Source organism: Sinocyclocheilus rhinocerous, unplaced genomic scaffold, assembly GCF_001515625.1.
Source record: "Sinocyclocheilus rhinocerous isolate Xijiao unplaced genomic scaffold, SAMN03320098_v1.1 scaffold615, whole genome shotgun sequence".
NCBI classification, from domain to species: domain Eukaryota; kingdom Metazoa; phylum Chordata; class Actinopteri; order Cypriniformes; family Cyprinidae; genus Sinocyclocheilus; species Sinocyclocheilus rhinocerous.
The window spans coordinates 23,488-47,426 of NW_015631049.1; the positions used below are offsets into that span (position 1 = coordinate 23,488).

The 23,939-nt window shown below is 37.4% G+C and overlaps 2 protein-coding genes across 2 annotated transcripts in view; both read left to right on the plus strand.

Moving 5' to 3' along the window:
* The window catches only part of LOC107741180 (connector enhancer of kinase suppressor of ras 2-like), a 38,158-nt gene extending 19,111 nt beyond the window's left edge, over positions 1-19,047 (plus strand). Inside the window, exons 7-23 of the mRNA XM_016553793.1 lie at positions 2,285-2,344; positions 5,763-5,831; positions 6,415-6,561; positions 7,532-7,662; positions 7,761-7,921; positions 9,123-9,203; positions 11,011-11,249; positions 11,594-11,628; positions 13,639-13,687; positions 14,188-14,236; positions 14,407-14,579; positions 14,978-15,051; positions 15,307-15,378; positions 15,457-15,527; positions 15,687-15,769; positions 16,569-17,258; positions 18,301-19,047. Of these exons, the coding sequence (XP_016409279.1) occupies positions 2,285-2,344; positions 5,763-5,831; positions 6,415-6,561; positions 7,532-7,662; positions 7,761-7,921; positions 9,123-9,203; positions 11,011-11,249; positions 11,594-11,628; positions 13,639-13,687; positions 14,188-14,236; positions 14,407-14,579; positions 14,978-15,051; positions 15,307-15,378; positions 15,457-15,527; positions 15,687-15,769; positions 16,569-17,258; positions 18,301-18,522 (2,406 nt within the window). The 3' untranslated portion in view covers positions 18,523-19,047. The remainder of the gene's footprint in view (positions 1-2,284; positions 2,345-5,762; positions 5,832-6,414; positions 6,562-7,531; positions 7,663-7,760; positions 7,922-9,122; positions 9,204-11,010; positions 11,250-11,593; positions 11,629-13,638; positions 13,688-14,187; positions 14,237-14,406; positions 14,580-14,977; positions 15,052-15,306; positions 15,379-15,456; positions 15,528-15,686; positions 15,770-16,568; positions 17,259-18,300) is intronic.
* Positions 19,048-21,956: 2,909 nt separating this feature from the next.
* LOC107741181 (MICOS complex subunit MIC27-like) overlaps positions 21,957-23,939 on the plus strand; it is a 7,080-nt gene continuing 5,097 nt past the window's right edge. The window contains exons 1-2 of the mRNA XM_016553794.1: positions 21,957-22,130; positions 22,796-22,906. Of these exons, the coding sequence (XP_016409280.1) occupies positions 22,056-22,130; positions 22,796-22,906 (186 nt within the window). The 5' untranslated portion in view covers positions 21,957-22,055. The remainder of the gene's footprint in view (positions 22,131-22,795; positions 22,907-23,939) is intronic.

The following is a 23,939-nucleotide window of genomic DNA, read 5'->3' on the forward strand; positions in this document are numbered from 1 at the left end:
AAATTAATGTTTACAGTAAATTAATAATTTACTCAAACTGATTAAATATATACTGCCAATAACTCGCCTTTCCCTAAGTATGTACCCTACACAAATATTTTTTAAGAAAAAAAATACAGTAATTCAACAAAATGTGGGTTTTTAGTGTTCCAAATATTGTGTTACTAGTATGTAACTAGTGACCAGACTGACTTACTACAGTTGAAATTTTGCCAATATCTTCCTCACTGTAATATACAGTATATAATTATTCTTAAGAAATGACTAATTCATATAAAGATTTTTTTTATGTTCCAAAGGTTGTAGTACATTCCAAGTGACTAGACTGATGTATTATAGGTGAAATTTTGCTAATAATTTTTTTTTTGCCTCCCTTACTGTACATAAAGTACATCAATATTTTATACTACAACCTTTGGAACATGAAACATCCCTTTTGGGGTCTTACAGATTTTTTGTTTTAAATAATTGTGAATGGTACATACAGTAAGGGAGATATTGGCAAAATTTCACATTAAGTAAGTCAGTCTTGTAACTAGCAACATACTACAACCTGTGGAACATGAAAAAAAAACTTCTGGTGAATTACTGTAATTTAAAAAATATATATTTGTGTACTGTACATACTGTAAGGGAGATATTGGTAAAATCTAACCTGTAGTAAGCTAGTCTTGTATCTAGCAATGTACTACAACCGTTGGAACATGAATAAATACTTTCCAGGGATCTTTTATGTGTAAATAATTGTGTACTGTACATATATGAAGGGAGGTATTGGCAAAATCTCACCTGTAGTAAATCACTATGAGCAATACGAGCTTTACAATTTGACAGTATGTTATTTTAAATGTTAAATGTCAATTTAATTAAAATACATTGGACGTTTTAACCCAGTCGGTGAAATTGTCAGACGGTCCCATGGGTGCGATAGCGCATCAATGCTTTCTCCGGTTTAAATTTGCAGCAACAATATACCTAGGTGGTTTTGAACTCCTATTTTTATGTCAATATAAAGTGGTTGCATATTGTTAAAACTAATTGTGGTATTGATATCTTTGCAGGACTATTGACTCTATAGATCAGTAGTAAGGGAAAACAATTATAAAGAATATGCAGCGCATTGCGTTCTTCTGACCTCATTTGCTTGCCTGTATATAGTTCGCATAATCATCAATAAAGCATATTCTGAGATCTGAGATCACTGTATTAGTTCATTGAGGCGCGTTACGTGTCGTTGGGGAAACCTGGAGTGTGACGTATGAGGGTAACCACAGTATTACAGCACAGCGTCACACAAGCCATGATACAAGTAAAGGAAACTAAGCAACCGAAAGCAATATATGTCTTCCTCAGATGTAATGTTAGTTCTGTACTTCAGCGCTGGGTAAAATAGCATTATAATCTTCTTTGTGGTAGAGAAAGCTGCTTACATGCAGGCTACGGGAAACAGCGAAGATGTTGAATTAAACATGAGATCATGCATTGGTGCTCTACTGCTATTCCTGCAGCTCCCGGATGCGCAATGCCGAATTTTCTGTCGAATTTTAACCACTGAATTTGTGGAAGCGAATTTGGAAAGTGAAATAAAATGGACTGAAATTTGCCTGTCGAATATTATACATCGTATTTTTAAATGGATTTAATATTTTGGAAGTGAATTCTAGAAGGTGAATATGAATGATTGAATTTTTAATTATGAAAATGTGTGTGAAATATTTTGAATTAAAATATTGCTTAAATAAACAACTATGTTAAATTTCAGGACCTAAAAATGCAAGCCCTGGAAATACAAGGCATTAAAATGCAAGCACTGTTAATGCAATGCATTCTTTTTTCAGTTAGTGCTATTCAACGTGCTTTTTTGTTTCAAGGACATATGGCATTATTTTTCTTCCATACTGATCTCTATATATAGATTATAGACACATTATCTATGATAGATCAGTGTTTCCACCATGTTTTACATCTAGAATTCACAATTTCCCAATTACAAATACGACTTGGTCATTCATGTGCTTGGAACTTGTAATTAAGATATTTCCGAATGCACACATTAGCAACACTGACTCAACCAATGGTGGGAGTTTGGGATGGGACTATCTGTTTGTGTGACTAATGGTAGACAGGGAAACCACTTTGAAAACGATCACTGTTTTTGCAGTTCCATTTAGTAACAGACATTACACACTTCAGCACCATTTGAAAAATCTGTATTAATCTAGTTGTGATGTACTATATGATTGATTGATTTTATGATTGACAACTGCCTCTTTCCTCTTTTTAGGGCATGTACATCAAGTCCACATATGATGGCCTTCATGTGATCACTGGAACCACAGAGAATGTGAGTTCAGAGCTGTCTTATAGTGAGGGTCCTAATAAATGTTTGAGAGGAGCTTGTTCATATTAATTCCACCAATACAAACAGCTTCTGACCTCACTTCTTCCCACAATTTTTGGAGAGCCCCACCTGGGAATGCCAGGATGGTAATTTGAACTTGTCATTTGGCAAGCCATTAGACTGCAACTGTCTCCCGTTCTCAGGATTGTCTTAAGGTGATGATACACAGGGCAACTTTTTTGAGCAATGTTGCTTGGGCACTTTCCCATGAAAGTGATTGGGCAACAAATCTCTATCTGGATACATTAGATCGGTCGTGTGTCTCACCTGATTGCCCGTTGACGGTAACAATGCCCAGCAACATTGCTCAAAACGTTGCCCCATGTATTATCAGCCTTACAGGTTTAGGGTTTAAGCAGGACATGAGGTGTCACAGTGAATCAAAAGATTTGGTGCTGTCATTGGTAAAATGCATAAAATATCACTTCTACCTGAAAGATAGCACTGAAACAAGTATCTTAAGAAATCACACCTGAGTCTGTGACAACCCTAGGGTTTGAAAACAGCAAAAAATAAATAAAAAATCTGACCCTCTCTGGGAAAGTCACCTCTGTTTATGTGTTTAAGATAGATTCAGTGTCTACATCTAGCAAAAGTTAGCAAAACATCTGAAATTACGTAAAGTACCTTAAACAGTCACACTTTTTCAACCATTTTGTCACACTAATTTAGTATAATTTATATACTGTTATAGTATTTATTAATATTTTTAAATAGCTTTTATTTCAATATTTTTAGTTTACATTTAGGTTTTAATGATGTTATTATGTACTCTTGCCATTTTATTAGTTTTTTTTATTATTATTTCTATTTAGCTATTTTTTATTTCAGTTTTAGTAATTGCAGTACTTAAACATATTTCAGTTATCTGCCAAGGCAACATTTCAAATTTTTCATAAAGTTTAAGTTTTTCATCTAATATTTACAATTTATTTAATTTCAGCTTTATTTCAATTACTGAAAATTATATTGATAGTTTCAGTTAACAATAACAACACTAGTTTCCCACTAAGTTTTTATGCTTTATGCCAGTGTGTGACATTTACAGTTGATATACTGCACATCACATGGAGAAGTGATGTTATGAATAAATAAAATAATTTGATCATGGCTGTTGTGTCTCCAATCATAATTTTATAATATAAAGCACCATCTGAGTTCTTCTACATCTAGATTAAACCTCCTGTAAGTGTTCATGTCAATTTTAAGATCATCATTTGTGATGCTGTGCGATAGGACTTCTTATCCATATAGGAAAACCAGCTCTGGTTTCCTTCAGATTGTCAGTGCCCATTTCAGGCAGTGCTGCTCTATAAAGCACATGCTGTGCTGCAGCTCTTCTGTGGGGACAGCAGAACCAGGTCATCCACATAGAGCAGGCACTTGATTTCAGAGATGGGTAGAGTGAGGCTTTGAATGGTGGATTGTTCCAGTGCTGTTGTTAAATCATTTATGTACGTGTAGAATTAGGTTGGACTCAAGCTACATGCCTTTTTTAGTTTCTGAAAGAACAGAACTCACTGATTTATCACTCTTAACGCACATTTACTGTTCGGCTAATTTATGATCTTCCACATCAAGCTTACAGAACCACACATCAGAGCAAATGCAAAATCTTCTGATTAATATTCTGGACTGGTGTGGCATGGTTTAGTGGTTAAATTTGGGAAAAATTGTTCCAACCCCAAAAGGTTTGAAAATGTCAACCGTTGTACCCTTGAGAAAGACATTTAATCTAAGGTCGCTCCAGGCAGACTGTCACTGCAAGAATTGTACTGCAAGTCGCTAATGCATAGAAGCATCATCTAGATCCGTGGTTCCCAATCTTTTTCAACTCGCGGCCCACACAACCAAACACATATGTTTCCGCGGCCCACTGCAAAAAAATGAACTGACCCCGCTATTTGTTGGGTTAATAACGGAAGTACTCAGAAGCTAGATCGTTAACTGTCTTTATTGAATGAACTGGCAATGAACAATAAATGCATTCAAAATATCAAATATGGCTTCGGCAGTTGATTGAGTCGGCAGCGACTTACAGAAAAGGAAATCCTCTTGTAATTCTCCGTTATGTACATACCGTACATAAGCAATGAGGTTGGAAAGGTTTGCTATATCGGTCGATTCATCCAACTGTAGGGCATAAAAGGGACTCTATCGAATGTTTTTAACCAACTTCTGAGTTATGTCATCTGCCATTTCATTTATTCTTCTCTCAACTGTATTATCTGAATGTGAAATCAGATTTAACTGCTTGCAGGCCTTTTCTCCACACATCACGCCAACCATTTCTTTTGCGGCAGGTAAAATCAAATTTTCACCAATTGTGTGAGGTTTTCCAGCCTTTGCGATGAGCTTTGCTACACGATAAGATGCCTCCACTGCTTTACTGTTGTCGTTGCCAGAGAACGCAGTTTCAATAGTTTTTTTCCTGCTTTGGTACTCTTCAGTTTGTTCTCAAAAAACTCAATAGGCTTGGACACATATTCACTGTGTTTAGTCTCCAAGTGCCGTCGTAGTTTGCTCGGTTTCAAAGCTTAATTTGATAAGACTTCTGAGCAAACAACGCAGAGCGGAAGCTGCTTGTTCTCCGCTCCCACACATGTGAAGCCTAGCGCTAGATAGTCACTACTGAATTTTCTTTTAGATTTATTTTGAGTCTTTTCAGTGTCAGGCTTACTTGTAGATGGAGAAACATCTGCATTTGTTCTTTTCAGCGACCCTGTTGACAGCCATTTATCCATGTTTGAATCTGTTGTTCTGTAGCATATGCAGCAAAAATATTTTAGAATTGGCGGTTTATTCTTAAACCAATCAGCGAGCTCGAATAGTGGAAGCAAAGTAACAGTTTAATATTTATTTTTTGTTATTTAATTATATATATGAAATTATGATATTATGTTATGACTTAGACATTTTGACATATATTAACAATATTATGATTTCTTTTAATAGTAATTGGCGGCCCCCCTGCAATACCGTCGCGGCCCACAGGTTGAAAACCACTGATCTAGATGACTGCTTACTAAGTTTGAACAGGTTATGAAAAAATTATTTAAAATAAACTTTTAGCTATTAGTATACAGAGAGAGAAAACGAACAGAGCTGCATCTCCCAAAAGCATTGTAAGCCTAAATAGATTGTAGAAACCATTGGCACCAATGCTCTCTATGATCTACTTAGGCTTACAGTGCAAATGGGAAACGCAGCCCAGATGAGTGAGATTTTGATGAAACATTCTTCATAGGGAAGGTCAATATTTAGGTATGTATGATAATATAATGCAACACAGAAATGCCTGGTGTCAGATTTATCTCTATAATGAACAGGGGTTGTTAATCTCTCAATCTCTCTCTTGCAGTCTCCTGCAGATCAGTGTAAGAAGATCCACGCCGGTGATGAGGTCATTCAGGTCAATCACCAAACAGTGGTGTGTATCATTGCGTGGGTTAGGCTGACATCTGTTTTGAGCTTGCATCCTAGAAAATGTGCAGTAATGTTTGAACAGGTATGATTAATTAACATTTGATGCTCAAGGGTTTTCAGGTGGATCTCATGAAGCCTGTCAAGGACATGTCTGAAATGTCAAATTTCTTTATAAGCAATTGTACTTTTTAGGGCCATAAATATTTTTTGCTTTCTAATAATGTTTTCTACAGAGCCCTGCACATGACATGCAGACAAAAATATTATTTATTGTAGTCAAAAGAATTCGCTGCTACGAATTAAGAATTATTGGTTCCCTCGTTTTAGTAAAACGTGGCCCTGTTGTACTAATTTGTTCCCAAAACTAGGGAACAAATTAGCACAACGTGACCCCGATTAACTAAAATGAGGGAACAAATTAATAAAACGAGGGAACAAATTCTTAATCTGTTATGTGCGGGGCTCCATTTTTTTTTCACTGATCACATCCACATCCAGCATTTGTCTTTACTCTAAATGTAAATGTTAACATTTAACATTGTTTATTTATTTTGTATTTATATTTTTAAATGATCTCTATCTTTCAGGTGGGCTGGCAGTTGAAGAATTTGGTTAACTGTCTCCGTGAGGATCCAAGTGGAGTCATCCTCACGCTGAAGAAGAGGCCACAGAACACTCTGGGCTCCACCCCTGCACTGCTGAAGAACGCCCGCTGGAAACCACTTGCCCTGCAGGTGTGTGTGTGTGTGTTTCTGTGTGTCAGAATAGTTCAATGTGTTTGTTCAAGTGTATCCATTTAATATGTAGTGTTTGTGAGTGTGTGTGTGTGTATGAGTATATCTCAGAGCAGTGAATGTGTTCCGTACGGCTTGTTGCCATGGCAGCCAGAGTTCTGTGGTTGCTCTGGATACAAGTATCAGACAGATGCAGTTAAAGCTTGCACATGTGTCCTCTCCTCACAGTCACGACACACTGGAGCGGAGTGGACCTTCACTCATGAATGAATCCACATTGGTGATTTGAAGGACATAATGCTTATTGACAATTACAGATAAACTTGTGGTGAAACAGGATTTTAAATCCTTTCTGAATGAATAAATAAACAGTTAAAGAGTGGATATACACCTGTGAATTACTGAATGGAGACGGCACTATAAATGACTGGCTGAAAATGACTAAAGAATAAAAGGACATATTTGTACTTATATGTTTACATGCAATAAAACAATGCCCACTTATAACTGATAATGATAAATCGATCAGCGTTTTTATGTACGTTTCTCTTTCCTCTTGTTGCCGGGTTGCTCTCTGCTGCTTGTTGCTATGCTTTTCCTCATTGCTAACTGACTGATGCAGTACTCATGGTTGCTAAGGGCAACACTATCTTCGTTTTTGAAACACACTCTTGGTCCTCTATTAGTTAAAGATCTTTAGACGTGTGTGTGTGTGTGACCGATCACTGCCCTGCCCCCTAGTGAAACTAACTGCACAAGACTAACATACTGTTCGTGACTACATTTGAAAATATATTTTTGCCTGAATACTTACATAAGCCATCATGAGAAATATTGGATGTTCTGTCTCATGTTTGTATGTTTTAATAGTGGATTTTCGTGTAACTCTTTTCCCTTACATTAATGTAATAACAAAAAAGTGTCATTAGCTTTATACTGAGGCTATTTTGTGCATGTTTTTGATTGACAGCCGCTGTCCACCAGTCCATGCAGTGGTTCTCCCACCCCACCCAGCACGCTCGGGTCAGTGGGCCTCTCACCTGGAGTCGACACACCTGGGGGACATGATGTTTTTATTCTTTCCCCTGTCTACGGACACAGGTATTCACAAATGAAATACAGGATGTACTCAAAACGGTTAGTTTCTTTCAGCATGTTGGTGTAATTGTAGTTTCTTTCTTTGGCTCTTGTTCATTTAGAGAGGAAGATCTGGATCGGGGTGGATTTGGTGTGTTTGGCTCGGATTCTCCGGGGTATTATGTAGAACAGGAGATAATGGGGGGTCAGTACTTCCCCCTCCTTGAAGAGGATTCTGGGAGAAATACCGGGCTGCGACGCAGAGACCGGACCCCAACTCACAGTAAGAAGATCCAATTGGATATTACAAATATGCAAATAGATGAATGAATATTGACAGGTAAACAGATTTTCAAATTTTGATTATGGTTAATTTAAACCTTTACTTGTTAAAAAATGTATATTGTTGTAAAAAAAAATAAAAATTAAGCACACACCCGACCCACAGTTCTCTTTAGTGTAAAGTTCCATTTATTTTCCATTTATTTAATCATGTACAGTACACATTAATAATACATAAAACTAATGTAAAATGCACCAGATTTAGAGAGAGTGTTTGTTTTAATTTGTAGTTGATATAAAATAATAATAATAATTTACACACACAGAGTGGGTATAGAAAATAATCACCCCCCTTTAAAATAATCAAGAAGTTGATTATTATTTTTATGACATGTTGGTGTTTTATGTTTCACTAAGATGTTATAAGTTTCACAGCTGTAAATACAGCTGGATAAAACAAAATCTGTGTCCATCTTCATTTCAGGCTGCAAAGCAACTAAATGTGAATATATATATATATATATTATACTAGTACTATTATATTATATCAAAGACATAGTTCAAAAAAGTCCACAGTGCAAGTGAAAAGTATTTGTTTATTTGTTTGTACTGAATGAATTTATGCTGGTTTTAATTAAAAACATTATTGTGTCTGGACTTGATGATTTTGATTGCTGTATTACAGTTTGAATTTAAATGATTGGTCAGTAAATATTATTATCCGTTTCTAAATTAACTTGTTACTGTCCTAATTCATATACATAAGGTACTTTCAATTCAGAACAACATACTATTATGGTGCATACTGTCTCTATACACTACATACAGAATACTGCATTATTTGTTTTAAATAATATATGAAACAGTGCACAGTTTCTAACCATAAAATGTATTGTTGGAAACTGTGCACTGTTTCATATATTATTAAATAAACCATTGTATGCTTATGCGAAGTTACACAGCGTACATTTTACATCATGTCTGGATGGCCATTTTTTAAGCCGGACATAGACGCAGTGCATTACAGGAGATTAAGCCACTAGGGAGCTCCGGCTTTAAACTGCAAATCTCAGCTATTTAGTATGTTGCAGTTGCACTACTACGTGCACTAACACACACCGAGAGAATAGATGAAAGATGCTCTGAAATACACCAGTACACACACAGATACACACTTAAATGTTGTATGTCTCTGCCTGTAGATGACATCCGACAGGTTTCCATGGGAACTGACTGGCTGGCAGAGCCTCAAGAATCTGGAGTTTACAAAAGAGGTAGCAGAGGTGATGATTTTACTACTATTTTACTACTTTTTACTCCACTGGCACCAAATTGTACTTTAAAACTTTGCAACTTTTAATCGTTACATTATAGCTTTTCATTAATGTGACTTTTTTTTTTCATTATTTACATTTACATTCATTTAGCAGACGCTTTTATCCAAAGCGACTTACAAATGAGGACAATAGAAGCAATCAAAACCAACAAAAGGGCAATAATATGTAAGTGCTGTGACAAGTCTTGGTTAGCCTAATGCAGTACATGTAGCAAGTTTTTTTTATTTAAAAAAAATAAATAAATAAAAAGAAAGCAAGAAGATAGAATAGAAAAAGAATAGAGAATTCTAGTTTTAGCAAGGAAATTAAAAGTGGTTTACTCAAAAATGCCATTAACGGTTCTGATTTTTAAAAAATTATCCTGTTGACCTCTGTGAGGATTTTAGTTCAGAGCTCAGTGTCAGTAATGTTAGGCTAACATAAATGCTCCATCTCTAATGCCTATGGTATCAATAGGAAAGAGAGGGGTAGGTTTCCCACTCATATTTCTATGGAAATATAGCTACACAATTTTCTTGCCATATATTCAGGAATTTCCCATTGTAGTCAGAGATCTGTGACTATAAAAAAATCAAATATTATATGATGCCAAACATGTGCTTGTTAATACATGAATGTGTTAGGAGCTGCTTCTTGTTAACTACAACTTAGTTAATCGGCATCATCTGGCATAGTTGCATATCCCGGCATTTGCCATTAGTGTGAAATACTACTGTAGTGTAAGTTGATTTCACAAGCATCTGTGAAAAACGTAAATGTCACAGAACTATAGAACTGACATTTCAGAGCGTCAGAACAGAGAATACAAAGCTGTAAGGTGGTGACTTTGTTCTAGTGAACTCTGCAACCAAAAGCAGGAAATACCGTTACATAGGCTTATCTGTCAAAGTTGAGGGTAGCAAAGGGACAAATTTCTTTGAAGAAGCCACCTAAGATTCAGAAAGCTGGAGGAACTGCAAACAAACATTACAGCTGCCTTTGGTTGTTCAGTACAGTGTAACTTTTTTCTGAATGTATTTTAATTAGAAAAATATTTTGTTTAAAAAATAATAATTAAAAAAAACAACAATTACAGAACAGTTTGACCATATTAGAGGGTTCTCTCTGTTTGAAATTAATTTTTTTATGCTGCTGCTTGAAACTTACAACAGTCCATTAATGTAGATTAGCACCTTCACATAATAATAATAATAAAAAGGTTTCACCCCAAAAATTATATGTAAACTCTATATTTAATTAGTAGGCCTAACTAATCTCTAATTAGTAACTTTCAGCTGAAATCTAATTTTAGCTGATATTTTTCATCTTTACTAACAGTTCTTAATGTGTGAGTGCTAATCTAGTTTATCTTAAGGTTCTAACTCGATGTGTGAAAAACAGAACGTTGTCAATGACAGTAACCAACTTTACTTTCTGGTTTTTGGGATGTGAAAGGTGATGTGTAAACATGTAAAATGACTAATTTATTACTTCCTTTCTTTTTTGTGGGGAAACACAACTCTAAGAATAGAACAGAGAATGCGTAGGTGACATTGGCACAGATATAAATAGAAAGCAAACCTCCTTGAGGGGAAATAAACCTCTAAAACCTCACACACACAGGAAGGTGTCAGAGCAGCTTCATGCTGTGGCAGCTGGAGTCATGAAGAGTTGAATATTTAGCAATACCCTAATTTTCTGCTACACGTTCCCATTATAATGTTTTTTCGCTCAGAATGTGACTCACTGCTTGGTTTCTGTCATTCCCCATCAGATTCGGATTCCTCCCTCTTGCGGTTCCTCAGTGATGACAGGATTTTGTTGATCCAGGAAGAGGCAGAGTTTTCCCAGCGTGACACGAGCAGGCGATCCAGGAAGAAGAGCCGAAATCCCAGCAGTCCCAGTTTTCCCATTAGTCCCTCTATGCTTGCCCCGCCTGTGCGTCTGGACACAGGTCCCCCCGAGGGGCTGCCTTTCCCCGTGCCCGACTCTAACACAATGCCACACTACCATGTAAGGGAAATGTTGAATCTGATCTGAGCTATGGCTGTTCTCACACAATTGTATAATTGGATGGTTTGATGTCGGTCAACATTGGTTTGGTCTTTAAATATTAGTGCTTTAACTTAGAAGCATATCAAACATTCTGACATTTACATTGGTTTAATAATTTTTTTTAAAACTGCCTCATCTAGTGACATACTAATTATTAATACAACATTTGATCACGTGATTGTATACACACACACACACTCTCACACGTCTTTGGAACAGTAGTTTCTTTTCATAACACAGAACAGGAAATTCAAATCTGTCTTTCTCTCCGTCTCTCTTTGTCATTCTGTTCCTTGCCCCAGAGAGCTGCAGACACACTTCGAGCAGATGCTGATAGGTAAGTAAAATTCATACCTTCCTTAATTTATCATATTTGTTTGTATTATTTAATTATTATCCCCTGGGGTTGACTTGTTAGCACAAAGAGTAAAGATTACAGCTAAAAAGGCTTTGTCCTCAATAATATATCATAATCTGCCCTGCCATATGTCACTCAAATGGTTTAACTCGAACTGAATAACTTTCAGCCTCTGATTCCCATCACTGAGCTTATTCAGAAAGGTTTCCATGGCGGCAGGTGCTACACATGGCCAGATGTGTAGGTGCTCTAACAAAGCACAAGGTTTGCTGGATTTCCCCATATTTTATTTTTATCATTAGAGCTTCTGGTGTTAGGATTAACAGTATCAATTCTGCTTCCGCCTGACTGTGAATGGACTGGCCAAGATTCTGAGCACAGAGTTGATGTCATTGATGTGTAAATCAGAATCAGAATGAGCTTTATTCGCCATGTGTGTGCAAACACACAAGGAATTAGTTGTGTTTTTTTAGGAGCTAATAATAATAATTATTATTTATTTTTAGGAGCTAATTATAAAAATGTGGTATACATCTGGAACAGAAGATTTATGTACAGATTTGTACATTATTTACTGTAAATACAGATGTATAAATAAAAATATGTATTTACATATACTTGAGAGAAAGGCAATAATTATTACGAAATGAATTACAGAAGACAGGTGGTCATTTCTGGGTTAGCTTTTTAAGATGGAGATGGCATGAGGGAAAAACTGTTTTTATGCCTAGATGTTCTAGTGCACAGAGATCTGTAGCGTCTGCCTGAGGGGAGAAGTGCAAACAGGTTGTGGCCGGGGTGAGAGGGGTCTATGATGATGTAACCTGTCCGTTTCTTCACTCTGGAGTTGTACAAGTCCTGAAGGCTGGGCAGGTGCACACCAGTTATCCTTTCAAGCTGTCCTAACAGTCCGCTGCAGTCTTCTTATATCTGATTTGCTGGCTGACCCAAACCAGACAGATATAGAAGTGCACAGAAAAGTAAAACTGTCACCTGTGCCTGAGGAAGGTTGAACTTTTTCAGTTGACAAAGGAAGTACAACATCTATGTGGCTGGTTATATGTCTATTGTAAGTTTTTTTTTTTTTTACATCATAAACCCAAGCATCTAAGAATTAGATGTTTTTGGAGACTAATAATCAATAACCGTTTAACTTTTTTTTTTTGGACTGGTGAGCAAGTTTTGAGTTCTTAAAGTGACAGCATGCCGTCTTAGTACTACAATCCATGCCAAAAGATGAAGGAGAGTTTGATTCCATATATGACCTCTTTAAACATAAAGGCTTTGAACTTGTTCAAAATCAGCATTCAAAGAGTTTTATGTTTGTTGATTTACAGACGAACAAGATGCTGCTCACACTTTTGTTTGAGCACACAACAGTCACCACAGTGACAATCTTAATGAACTGCTGTTTCTTTAAAAATAAGGAACAGAAATTCCTTGGCTGCAGTTTTAAGGAGGTTTTTATTTCCTCTGTGACTGAGCTGTAAGAGTCTGTGGAGTCTGATGCTGTGGAACGATCTCTATTTCTCTGCCGTTACGATGCATATAGAGAATTAGATAAAAGAGCATTGTCTGGATGGCTGAGGTTTAGTTATAGTCCTTAGTACTATTTAAAAATATTGTGTGTGTGTGTGTGTGTGTGTGTTTGAGGGTATGTATGAGCATGAGCAGCTGTGCTAGGGCGGTTTCAGTTAGAATAAGTTATGAAGTTAACCTCAAACATCAGCATCCTGTCCACTACCTGTGCCTTTGTTTGAGTTAAATAGGCAAGAAATTAATATTTTAATAATATTAATATTAATATTTATTAATATTTCTTTATTCTTGCTGCAGGTGGATTCATAAATTACACTGCTATGCTCAGGCAGTTCTAATGACCACATAATTTAAATGTTATTGAAAACGGAACTTACTCTCTTCTTGTCTGACTGTCTCATTGTCTTTCTCCTGTTGTTTCTTTCTTTCTCTCTCATTCTCTCTCTACAGATATGCCAGTTCAGGACTTGACCGACAAGCAGGGGCATCAATGAGGAAGGTAAACCACAAGCACAGTTACAGCATCAGTAGTGGTAATGAGAATACATAGTGTTGGGAACAAGTGCTACAAATACAATTTTCAGTAGATTTTATTTTATTATTATTTTATTTTATTTTGCAGGAGAAAGTCTTTATTGATTGGAGAATTTTTATTTGCAATATGGCAACAAAAACAGTGTTGCTGTAGATAAAAATTAGTTAATGAACAGTTTTTTGATGATATTATTCAGGTTTGGACTTCATACAATTAAAGTACATTTTTCAATATTAGGATCAACATATGTTTTAGTTTTTTTATATTTATGATATTATCGGTTATATTTCTATATTTATTGTTGATTATATTAATAATTATGATATACAGTATGTAAAGAGGGATCGTTTGTTGGTTATAGAATTTCATAAAGATTCTTTCGAGATAGAAATCCTCACAGATTTGGTTTATGAGAATGATGCAAGCAATTCTTTCTTCCTTATGTGTCCTTCTTCTCTCTCTAGTCTGTACATTATGCCTCTCTGAGGACCAAGCCCAAGAAAAAGAGCAAAGGTACAATGATAAGATGCATACAAGCGCCTGGGTTTACCTTGAGTGCATGGTTGAGTGTTGTGTTGCAGTGTGTTGTAATTGTCAAGAAGAATATAAACTGTGATCATTTATCATAATGTTATTCTGTCGTTTAATATGCTATGTGTGTTTGTGTGTGTGTGTGTGTGTAGGGTCCCTCAGTAGTGCCAGCAGGAGGCGTATTGCCTGCAAAGATCTGGGTCATGGTGACTGTGAAGGCTGGCTATGGAAAAAGAAAGACGCCACTGGCTACTTCACGCAGAAATGGAAAAAGTACTGGTTCGTTCTCAAAGACTCCAACCTGTACTGGTACACCAATCAGAACGTAAGCAAACAAACACAATTCCCTTCTCTTGGGTTGTATGTACGGCTATATGAAAGCGTGTAGAGTCCATCTTTTACCCATTTCTACTTGAAATATTTCTGGTATCTGAAACAGCTCAACAGTTCCACATCCAGCTTGTTAATCTCTACTATTATTACTAATTACACAATTATCAGCACTTTCATTACATGCTGCCTTCATTGATGGCCTGGTCACAAGCTCACGAACCTGAGAGTGAGGTTTAGTTTTCTAAGTTTTCCACATTAAAATGTCCCATCACATGTTCATTTCTTAGTTTTAGAGATGGTGAAAAGCACATCTGTGCATTTATACTATAATGTAACTGCTGTAGTTATGATGTGGACATGATTTATCTTGTTCTTTATTTCTTTGCTCAGGATGAGAAAGCAGAGGGCTTCATCAGTTTGCCAGAGTTTCGGATAGACAGAGCGATTGAATGCAGGAGGAAACAGTGAGTGTCAGAAGACAACAATAATAACTCTTTCTCTCTACTGTGTTGGGTTTGCTGGTTTTTGGGTGGGTCTGTGTATCGGCTAGTGGAATCTGGGTCACTGCAGAACTGCTGATCTTTCTTTTACAAACACACACACACACACACACACACACTCTCTCTCTCTCTCTCTCTCACACACACACACAGACACACAGAGTGTAAACTAGATATTTGTGTCTGAACATCTCTTTTTCTTTGTCTTTTTTGTTTCAGTGCCTTCAAAGCATGTCATCCTAAAATTAAGAGTTTCTTTTTTGCTACAGATCATTTAGAGGAGATGAACAGGTAAGCCGTTTCAGAGCCCCTTCAGACAGCAGCTCCCCACCCTGTAATTTCCTCTCACATCTATGTTTCTTGTTTCAGGTGGATGAATCGTTTAGGCTTGGCTGCGATTGGCTACACGCCTGATGATCCGGTACCACGTCCTGATGAAGGTGAGATCACATCCTGTGATGATATCATAAGCCCATTGTGCTGTGATCTCACTGACTCTAGTTTTACACCACTCCATTGTACTGTAAGCTGTTGAAAAGCATATTAATAAACTATGATGTCATGTATACATGATTCTGACCACAATTTTTTTGGTATAGATTACTGGAGTGAGAGTGACCAGGATGAGGTTGATGGGTCTATGACACTCAAACAGGAAGCCACATACCACCACAACCCCCCTGTGAGTATAAATTCACGTCTAAGTACACATATGCATATATTCAGCCCAAAACACTCGCTTTCATTTTCTTTAACACAGTCACACACATACCCATTTTCTACCGCCACACTGTCACGATACTGGTTCTGGAGTCTGTTAACAATTTCCACTTAAACCTCAAATCAGGAACCAGTAAAATCAGAAGTCCTGTGTCAGGATAATGTCTCGACCATGTTCTTTTTTTTCAAATGTGCAAAACAAAACTGCATGGCACAAATCTAGGTTCCTTCTCTGAGAATGAACAAATCTAATAACCCAGTGCATCACCTCATTCCTATTCCTATTCATTCCAACCATTTCCCCCCCTTCTGTCTGAAATGATTTTTAAATTGATTTCTTTGAATTTATTTGTTACATAGAATATTTACAACTTCATAGTAAAACTTTTATGTTTTATACAGTATTTATTTTTCTTTAATTTATTATTAATGATTTTATTTTTTTTAAAATTACCAAGCTCAAACATTTGAACGGTAGTGTACATTACATTGAAGCCAGCTCATAATGATGGCATAAAGATGTTAAATTACATTACTTCAGATGAGAAAATAAGTTGCAAACAAAGACTGATTTGCCATGCTTGTTTTTTGGCAATATATGACGTAACATGGTCAGTTTTGTCAATTTTTGGCTCACAGAGAGGTTTGCTGAGCACCGGCTCCCACACCAGCACCATATTGGTGGTAAACGAATAGCAAACTGACTGTCGCTCTCCCTGACAGCTGACAATGATAATGACCAGTGTTTCTTTTGTCCTCAGGGAACTTCGTCCAGTCCATTTCCTGAGCGCCATTTTTCCAGTGGCTCCACATTCTCGCATTCTTCCGCTGAGGAGTCCCATTCTTCCTGCAGATCCTCCCACCGAGAACGCCGCTCATGGCAGGACCTGATTGAAACCCCCTTGACCAGCACAGGTCTACACTACCTGCAGACCGCAGAAGAGGAGGAGCCAGCACTGCTGCCACCTGATCATCATCGACAGGCCACGCTCCCCGCCCAGCACCGGCGTCCTCTGGAACGTGACGGGCCGTTTCCGTTGACGGACAGCGAAGAGTCCCGGCCTCGCCATCACACTCACAAGCAGCGTAGTCAGAGCCTCCCACGCCACCGCGACACACACGGACACTCGCACCGCAGCACTCGTACGCACACTCACACACACGGCACTCTGAGGCCAAGAACTCATCTCCATGAGGAGGAGGAAGAAGAGGAGGAAAAGCAGGTTCGGAAATCTAGAAGCAGGAAACCTGAGAGCGAAGAGAAAGTGTATGACAGCACGGATGGCCTGCAGGAGCTGTACCAATCGCTGGAGCAGGCCAGTCTCTCGGCTTTTGGCCAACAAAGGCCTTCCACCAAACAAGAGTTCAGACGCTCCTTCAACAAACGCAGCAATGACCCCACCACAAATGAACGACTGCACCGCATACGGGTTCTCCGCTCCACGCTAAAGGTACGCAAACACAGAAAGCACTTGACTTTTTTTTATACTTTTGGGTTTGGAACGTGGAAGTAAACTATAACAGGGTAGACTTCTATTATAAACCCCATTGCAGTAATGTTTTTGTAAATGAATGCAATGTAACACAAAGTATAGTGTTAGTACACTACTGTGGCAAAAGTTTGGTATCTGTAATGTTTTTAAAAGTTTCTTATGCTCACCAAGGCTGCATTTATTTGATAAAATATTATTCCATTTAAAATTGTTCTATTTTAAAGGATTTTTATAATGCAATTTATTCCTGTGATAGTGACAGTAAAAAAGAACAGCATTTTGATCAAATTAATGCATCCTTGCTTAATAAAACTTTTTTTTTTTTAAATCGCACTAACCCAAAGTGTTTGAATGGTAGTATACATTACCATTTTTAAAAAAGGAAATAGAAAAAAAAATATTATTGCAGAAATGCCATCACAGTCTGAATAGGTCAAAGTTCAAATCTGTAAAATGAACTTAGAATTTATCGCCTCTAATGGACAATTCTAGAGTCTCTCCATAAAAATGTAGCAGGACTAAGACATTGTCAGCTGCCATCAAGGGTGTAGGAACTATCTGAAAAGTAAAAATGACGTTTTAAACCTTATTAGCTTACCTCATGAATATTAATTAATTACTTAATGTTTGTTTAGTAGTGTTAACTGAACTTTCTGAAAGGCTTACCTTTCACATTCTTTCCATGCACTAGCGGTTGACAAAAGCATCTGCTTGGTCTTAAGCCACTGTTTTATGCACCTGGCTGCAATTTCCAAGGCAAAGGGAAACTCCTAAAATATATTAATTATTTGTAAAAGCTAAACCAATTACACTAGTTGCTACTCCCCTGGCAGCTGATATTTGTTAAAACTTGTTTTTTTTGACGTTTCAGTTAAACTGTCTTGAAGAATTTCAATAGCTTTAGCCAATCAAATGCTTTTTTTTAATACAAAGAATAATTTAGATTAATCTAGAGTTCTAAGAGTAAATTTTCAACCTCTCTCTTCCCCTTCACCAACAGGCAAAGGAGGGCGACTTGGCAATAATCAGTCATTTGCTGGACGACCCTTGTTTGACCTCAAGGAAGTTTCGTGAATGGAAGCAACGTAACCACGAGCTCTTCCTGGATATCTGTGAGTTCAGCTCTGCTCCATTGGAACTGCCCAGCGAGTCCAACGACCTTTCACCTCTCTCGCCAACGCTGATGATGCATACTCACTCTTTCATAGAAACACACGTGTGAAACACAGTCACGCACCCACACGACTAACAAACAGTCACATGCTAAAATACAGACATAAAGGTATATGAATAACATGGATTGCGCATTTCAAACCCGCATACACACACTTTGAAAAACACTGTGGATCCAGACTGTCCTCACTTTTTCCTCGACGGATGACCTGATACTGCCCTCCTTCCGACCGTGAGTGACACCAGATTGAACCAATACACTGTAAGATCAATGTCAAAGAACTGACCCAGCCTCCAGAACTACTGCAGACAGACACGCAGGCACTGAATCCGAAAGGTGAATAAAACTGCTCGTCATGGAAGCGAAAGTGTTACCTGCACATGTACAGCTCACTGCAAACACTGTACAATATATTTCATCACAGCCACATTTTGAGACGGATGGAAGAAAGGCCCCGTGAGGTGCCCACTGCATGCTTCAAGAATCATCTTTTCAGATTAATTGACTACCTGTTGAACAAAATAGGACCGTATATAAAAAGGAAATCTTTTATTTTTCTCTATGATTGGAGTAAAAACAAAAAACTTTCTTGTATATCTTCTGATGATTTTGTTTAAATTTAATTTAATTTCTTTCTCTTTTTTGGGGATTTCCTTAACTCGGAATGCTGCAGGAAGAGCACTCATGTAGCCATGGGCAACAGGCTTCACTCTGTTACCAAGCAACACCGCCCTACTGTGTTACTTCTATAAAACTCTCAAAGCAAGCAAGAGTGTTGGAGAGTGTGTGCGTGGATGTGCGAATGTGTGTGCGTATGTGTGTGTGTATTAGAGAAATGAGAGTAAGACAGAAAACGAGTCAGATGGATGCCGAAGAGTCTCTTTTTGACAGTTTGATGACATTTGCATTCGCATATGGGAAAAGATGAACTCCTGGCAGGTAGTAACATGTTTAATTTGGCTTCTTTAGAATATTTATATTATAGCTAAACTCATGCATGGTTTAAAAAAGTATTACTATATGCTATCAGGCCAGAGAACAGTCTGTATATAAGAACCTATTATTTGCATAGCTGCATCCTCTTTTTAAAACTGTGAATTGTACTCGTGTATGCAATCTTTTGACTCTGCGAACGCGGAACCTTTCTACTCTCTTTTTTTCTACACAAAAGGATAACAGAAGATGAAAAGCTTTGCTTCTCTGATGTTATGACTGTTTTTGCTTGTTTCCGGGTCTTTGTTGGTCATTACCTCTGAGCTATGGGCTACATTCAGGTTGTTCGTTTCTGTTTGCTAATGTACGTGTCCCTTAGACAGACTCCACAAGCCTAAAGCGAACGTTTCATTCCCTTTCGCAATTCTAGACGTCAGTGACTCAGGATTCTAGAATTGGTTAAAGTCACATGGGAGAGAATTTGGAGGTTAAAATACAAAAATCAATTGGTTCATTCCCGGCGGTGGAGTGCAAAATGTCCCCTTTCTAAATGTTGTTCTCATTTGTCCACATTAAGAAGTCATTGAGACACATTGGTTTTAAACACAGCTCTGCATATGTGCTCAGTGTTACAGTTATGTTTGTCACTTTTTAGAATCTTGTGGGATGTATTTTAATTGAATAGAATGTACTCATTCAATGGCTTGTTAATTGTAAATTTCATTGTAACAAACACACACACTACCCACACACAGACAATACTTTACGTCCGTTGTTGATGCTTTCTTACCAAAGCGAATCTCAAAATCACATCTGCCCATTGCAGTTACCTTTTTAATGATTCTTTTTATGTAGAATGTTACACTTCACTGTGTTTCATCCCATGATGTGTGTGTGTGTGAGTGAGTGTTATCCAGGCCATCGGGGTTTCACTGTGGTTTTAAGGGCATGTCCCCCCCCCTCTCTCCCCCACACGGCTATGCTGTATAAGGTGTAAGTTGCACTGCAACATTGAGACGGAACATATTGCTCTTTTTTCAAGGTTTTCATTCAAAAATTCCCCTTCTGTATATTAAAACACCAGGAAGAGCCTGATATTTATTCACAGTATTATTCAAAGCTAACCTTCTTTGCTTTCAGAAATATAAATACATATATAAATATATATATATATATAATACAGATTGTAAAATGTTAAACTAATAAACTGAGTTCTCTGCATTTGTGTTTTGTGATGTTTCCAATGTCCAGTGAAATCTCAAGCTGAAACGCAACTGTATGTGGCACCATTTCTGATATACATCCACTGACATGCAATACCAATTTTGATTGGTTTACCAAAGATTTCATGGGTTTTGATGGCTTTCTTGTCAAAAGCAAGAGCTTTACCACCAAACCAACATAATTTAGATAATAGGCTACACTAACACTTTGCAATGTTAATACTGAACTACTGCACGCCAAACAATATTGGCACGTAGGCCCAAAGAAATAGCCTATTCAGCAGACATAAAAATTTTAAATACACTTTACTCACTCGATTTAGTTGCACTCTCCGGCCTTCTTTTCGTCAAATTCATCCACAATGTCCTTGCGACTAACTTCTCCACCTCTTTTTCCTCTTTAAGGCACCACTTTTGTGTTCGTATTTGTGTTCCATTAACGTTTTCTTTTCTTTTTTTTAAACTGCCAAATCCAAGTACGGAGCCCTGCACATGACATACGGAAATATATATATATATATATATTTACCGTTACCGTTTATAAGGGGCGTTGCCCACATGTTCTGGATACTGAGCTGACCACATCTTTGAGGCTTTATCTGAAATTAAAGTAATTTATTTGTTTACATTACATGTGGATAAATGACCAACTGGAGCTGCACCTGCACGATTCTAGATAAACTGAGAATGGAGATTCTCGATTATTATTATTATCATTATTATTACATATTATTTATATAATAATAACAATAATTCATCTGTCTTATGGCATAATTGGGGCATTTATTATTATTATTATTATTATTAAACATATTATTTATATAATAACAACAACAATCTATCTATCTCTCGTACAGCCTAAATTGGGTATTTATTATTATTATTATTATTATGAGAACCCCATCAGGAATATTCTCTCGCGTTCTGAGGGCTTTCGGGACTCCTCCCGCTTTCCGTAGTGAAACCGAAGGGGGCGGAACACCGGTACTTGAGCGTACAGCACCCAGCCGCTGAGAGCTACAGCTACGACCTGACGGTCACGGACGGCCGATGGCGGATAAAGTGTCAGCTGGCGGACAGTCTGAGCCAGTGGGTCCGGACGGGCTCGCTGCGCTGCGGTACCGGGGTCCTGGTGTCCCAGCTGTCAATAGTCCACGATGAGACGAAGCTGAGTCACAGTTACGTTAGGATAGACAGCATCCACAGCGTCGCGGAGCTCCCGGAGAGGTTTCTGTCCATTAAAGACGTGGGGAGTATCCCGGAGTGGTGTCAGGACCATGTGACCCGGTCCGATGGACCTCTGCAGCTGAGCAATGATCAAAGACAAATACACAGTTAAATACACGATCAAACTGTCCAATACACAAATTTTAATTTAGTACTTACGCCTGTCTGTTTTCGCAACTGTCGGCATCGTATGACGTCATGCGCGCGCACGCGAGGGGAGTCAGATCCCGGCAGGGAGTCGGAATTCGGCACAACACCGGCATGGCGGCCAAGGTGAGTTACGCTTCCAACTGAGTTAATTCAAGTGATCGTGTGTATTATTTTATAATATGTCCATTCTGCAGAATAGTTTCACACATCTTGACAAGTATCATTTTTCATGATTTGCTTGACGCAGCTGTTAATCAGAGTGTGAGCACGTGTTTGTTAAACCAGAGCGGAGAACATGCTGTTCCTAAACTCACTCTCACACACACTAATGATCACTCACTGGCTGTGTCTTAAAACATAATCTGTTGCCTAGACATCGCTCTGAGGCACCTGTCTCTAGTCAGGCAGCTGACTCGGTTTTGGTTTTGAGAGACGACATTCTCTCTGTCACTTTCTGTCACTCATAGTAGTAGGATAGGGATTATAAAGCGTCTTCTCTTGATTCAGTCCATTAAACTAATACAGATAATGTGCTTAAGGGAAAATCAAGGAGCTGAAACTGGGAAAACACTCAGGCAGGCCAAAGCTGATAGTTATTATAGTTATTATACTACAGACGTTCACAGAAAACTACACAACACATACAAAAATGTTTTGTATATGAACCATGGTAGTACCATTTAAATATTATGGTATATGAATATGCAATCATTTATGGTATACATCATGGTATTACGATAAACAACAGAAGTCAGTCTGTATTATTAAACTGTTGTGTTGATCCTCAGATTCTGAAGTATGCAGCGCTTCCTGCTGCTGCCGTTGCAGTGGGTCTGGGCTCATTCAGAATTTATTCCATAAATGAGAAAATAAATGAGGAGCTAATAACTCCAAGAGAGGTAAGAAAATCATATTTGGAATGGTATATATACCATACTGTAAGTACTGTTTTTGTAGTATGTATGTGGTGTGCAATATGTTAATTTCCTGTATGCATGGAATACCTGAGTGACCTACTACATTTACCAAAATATGTGAACAGCAATGTACCATACTATTGTTTGAAATGTTTGTAGAAAGTGCAAGTCAATTTATACTTCAATTCAAAAGTGTGGGACCTGTAATTTATCAAGGATGCATTAAATAGATCAAAAGTGACAGTAAAGACATTTTTTCTAAATAAATGCCATTCTTTTGAATTTTATATTAATCAAAGAATCCTGAAAAATGTATCACCGTTTATACAAATTATAAAGCAGCTCAACTGTTTTCATCATTGATAATAATAAGAAATGTTACTTGAGCAGCAAATCAACATATTAGAATGATTTCAGAAGAATTATGTGACACAGAAGACTGGAGTTTTGGCTGCTGAAAATTCAGCTTTGCCATCACAGAAATAAATTACATTTTAAAATATATTAAAATAGAAAACAGTGATTTTAAATGGTAAATTGTAATAATTTTTCACAATATTACTGTTTTTACTGTACTTGTGAAAAATCTTACTGACCCCAAACTTTTGAATGGTAGTGTATGTGAAGTAATCAGTGTTGGGAGTAACGCGTTACAAAAGTAATAATATTACAGTAGTATATTACTTTTTGCTGTAACGCAGTAATATAACGCATTACTAATAAAATTTGGGTAATATTATTACTCGTTACAATCTAAGTAACGCAAGTTACAACAACATATTTTAACTCAAAATTAAGTGGTGAATTTACCAACACCGCAAAACAGCACTAGAGAAAAAAATCCGCGGGTATTTCCTGTTGCTGGAATTAGATGGTTGAGATGACTGCAGAGACGGATTCTACATTTGTGAGATGGACACACTCCTGTTATTTTCAGTTCATCGGAGAAAAGGATAAGAATGCATAGTCAGGTGCAATATGTGCAACACCAAACTCTCAACATGGAGAAATAGCA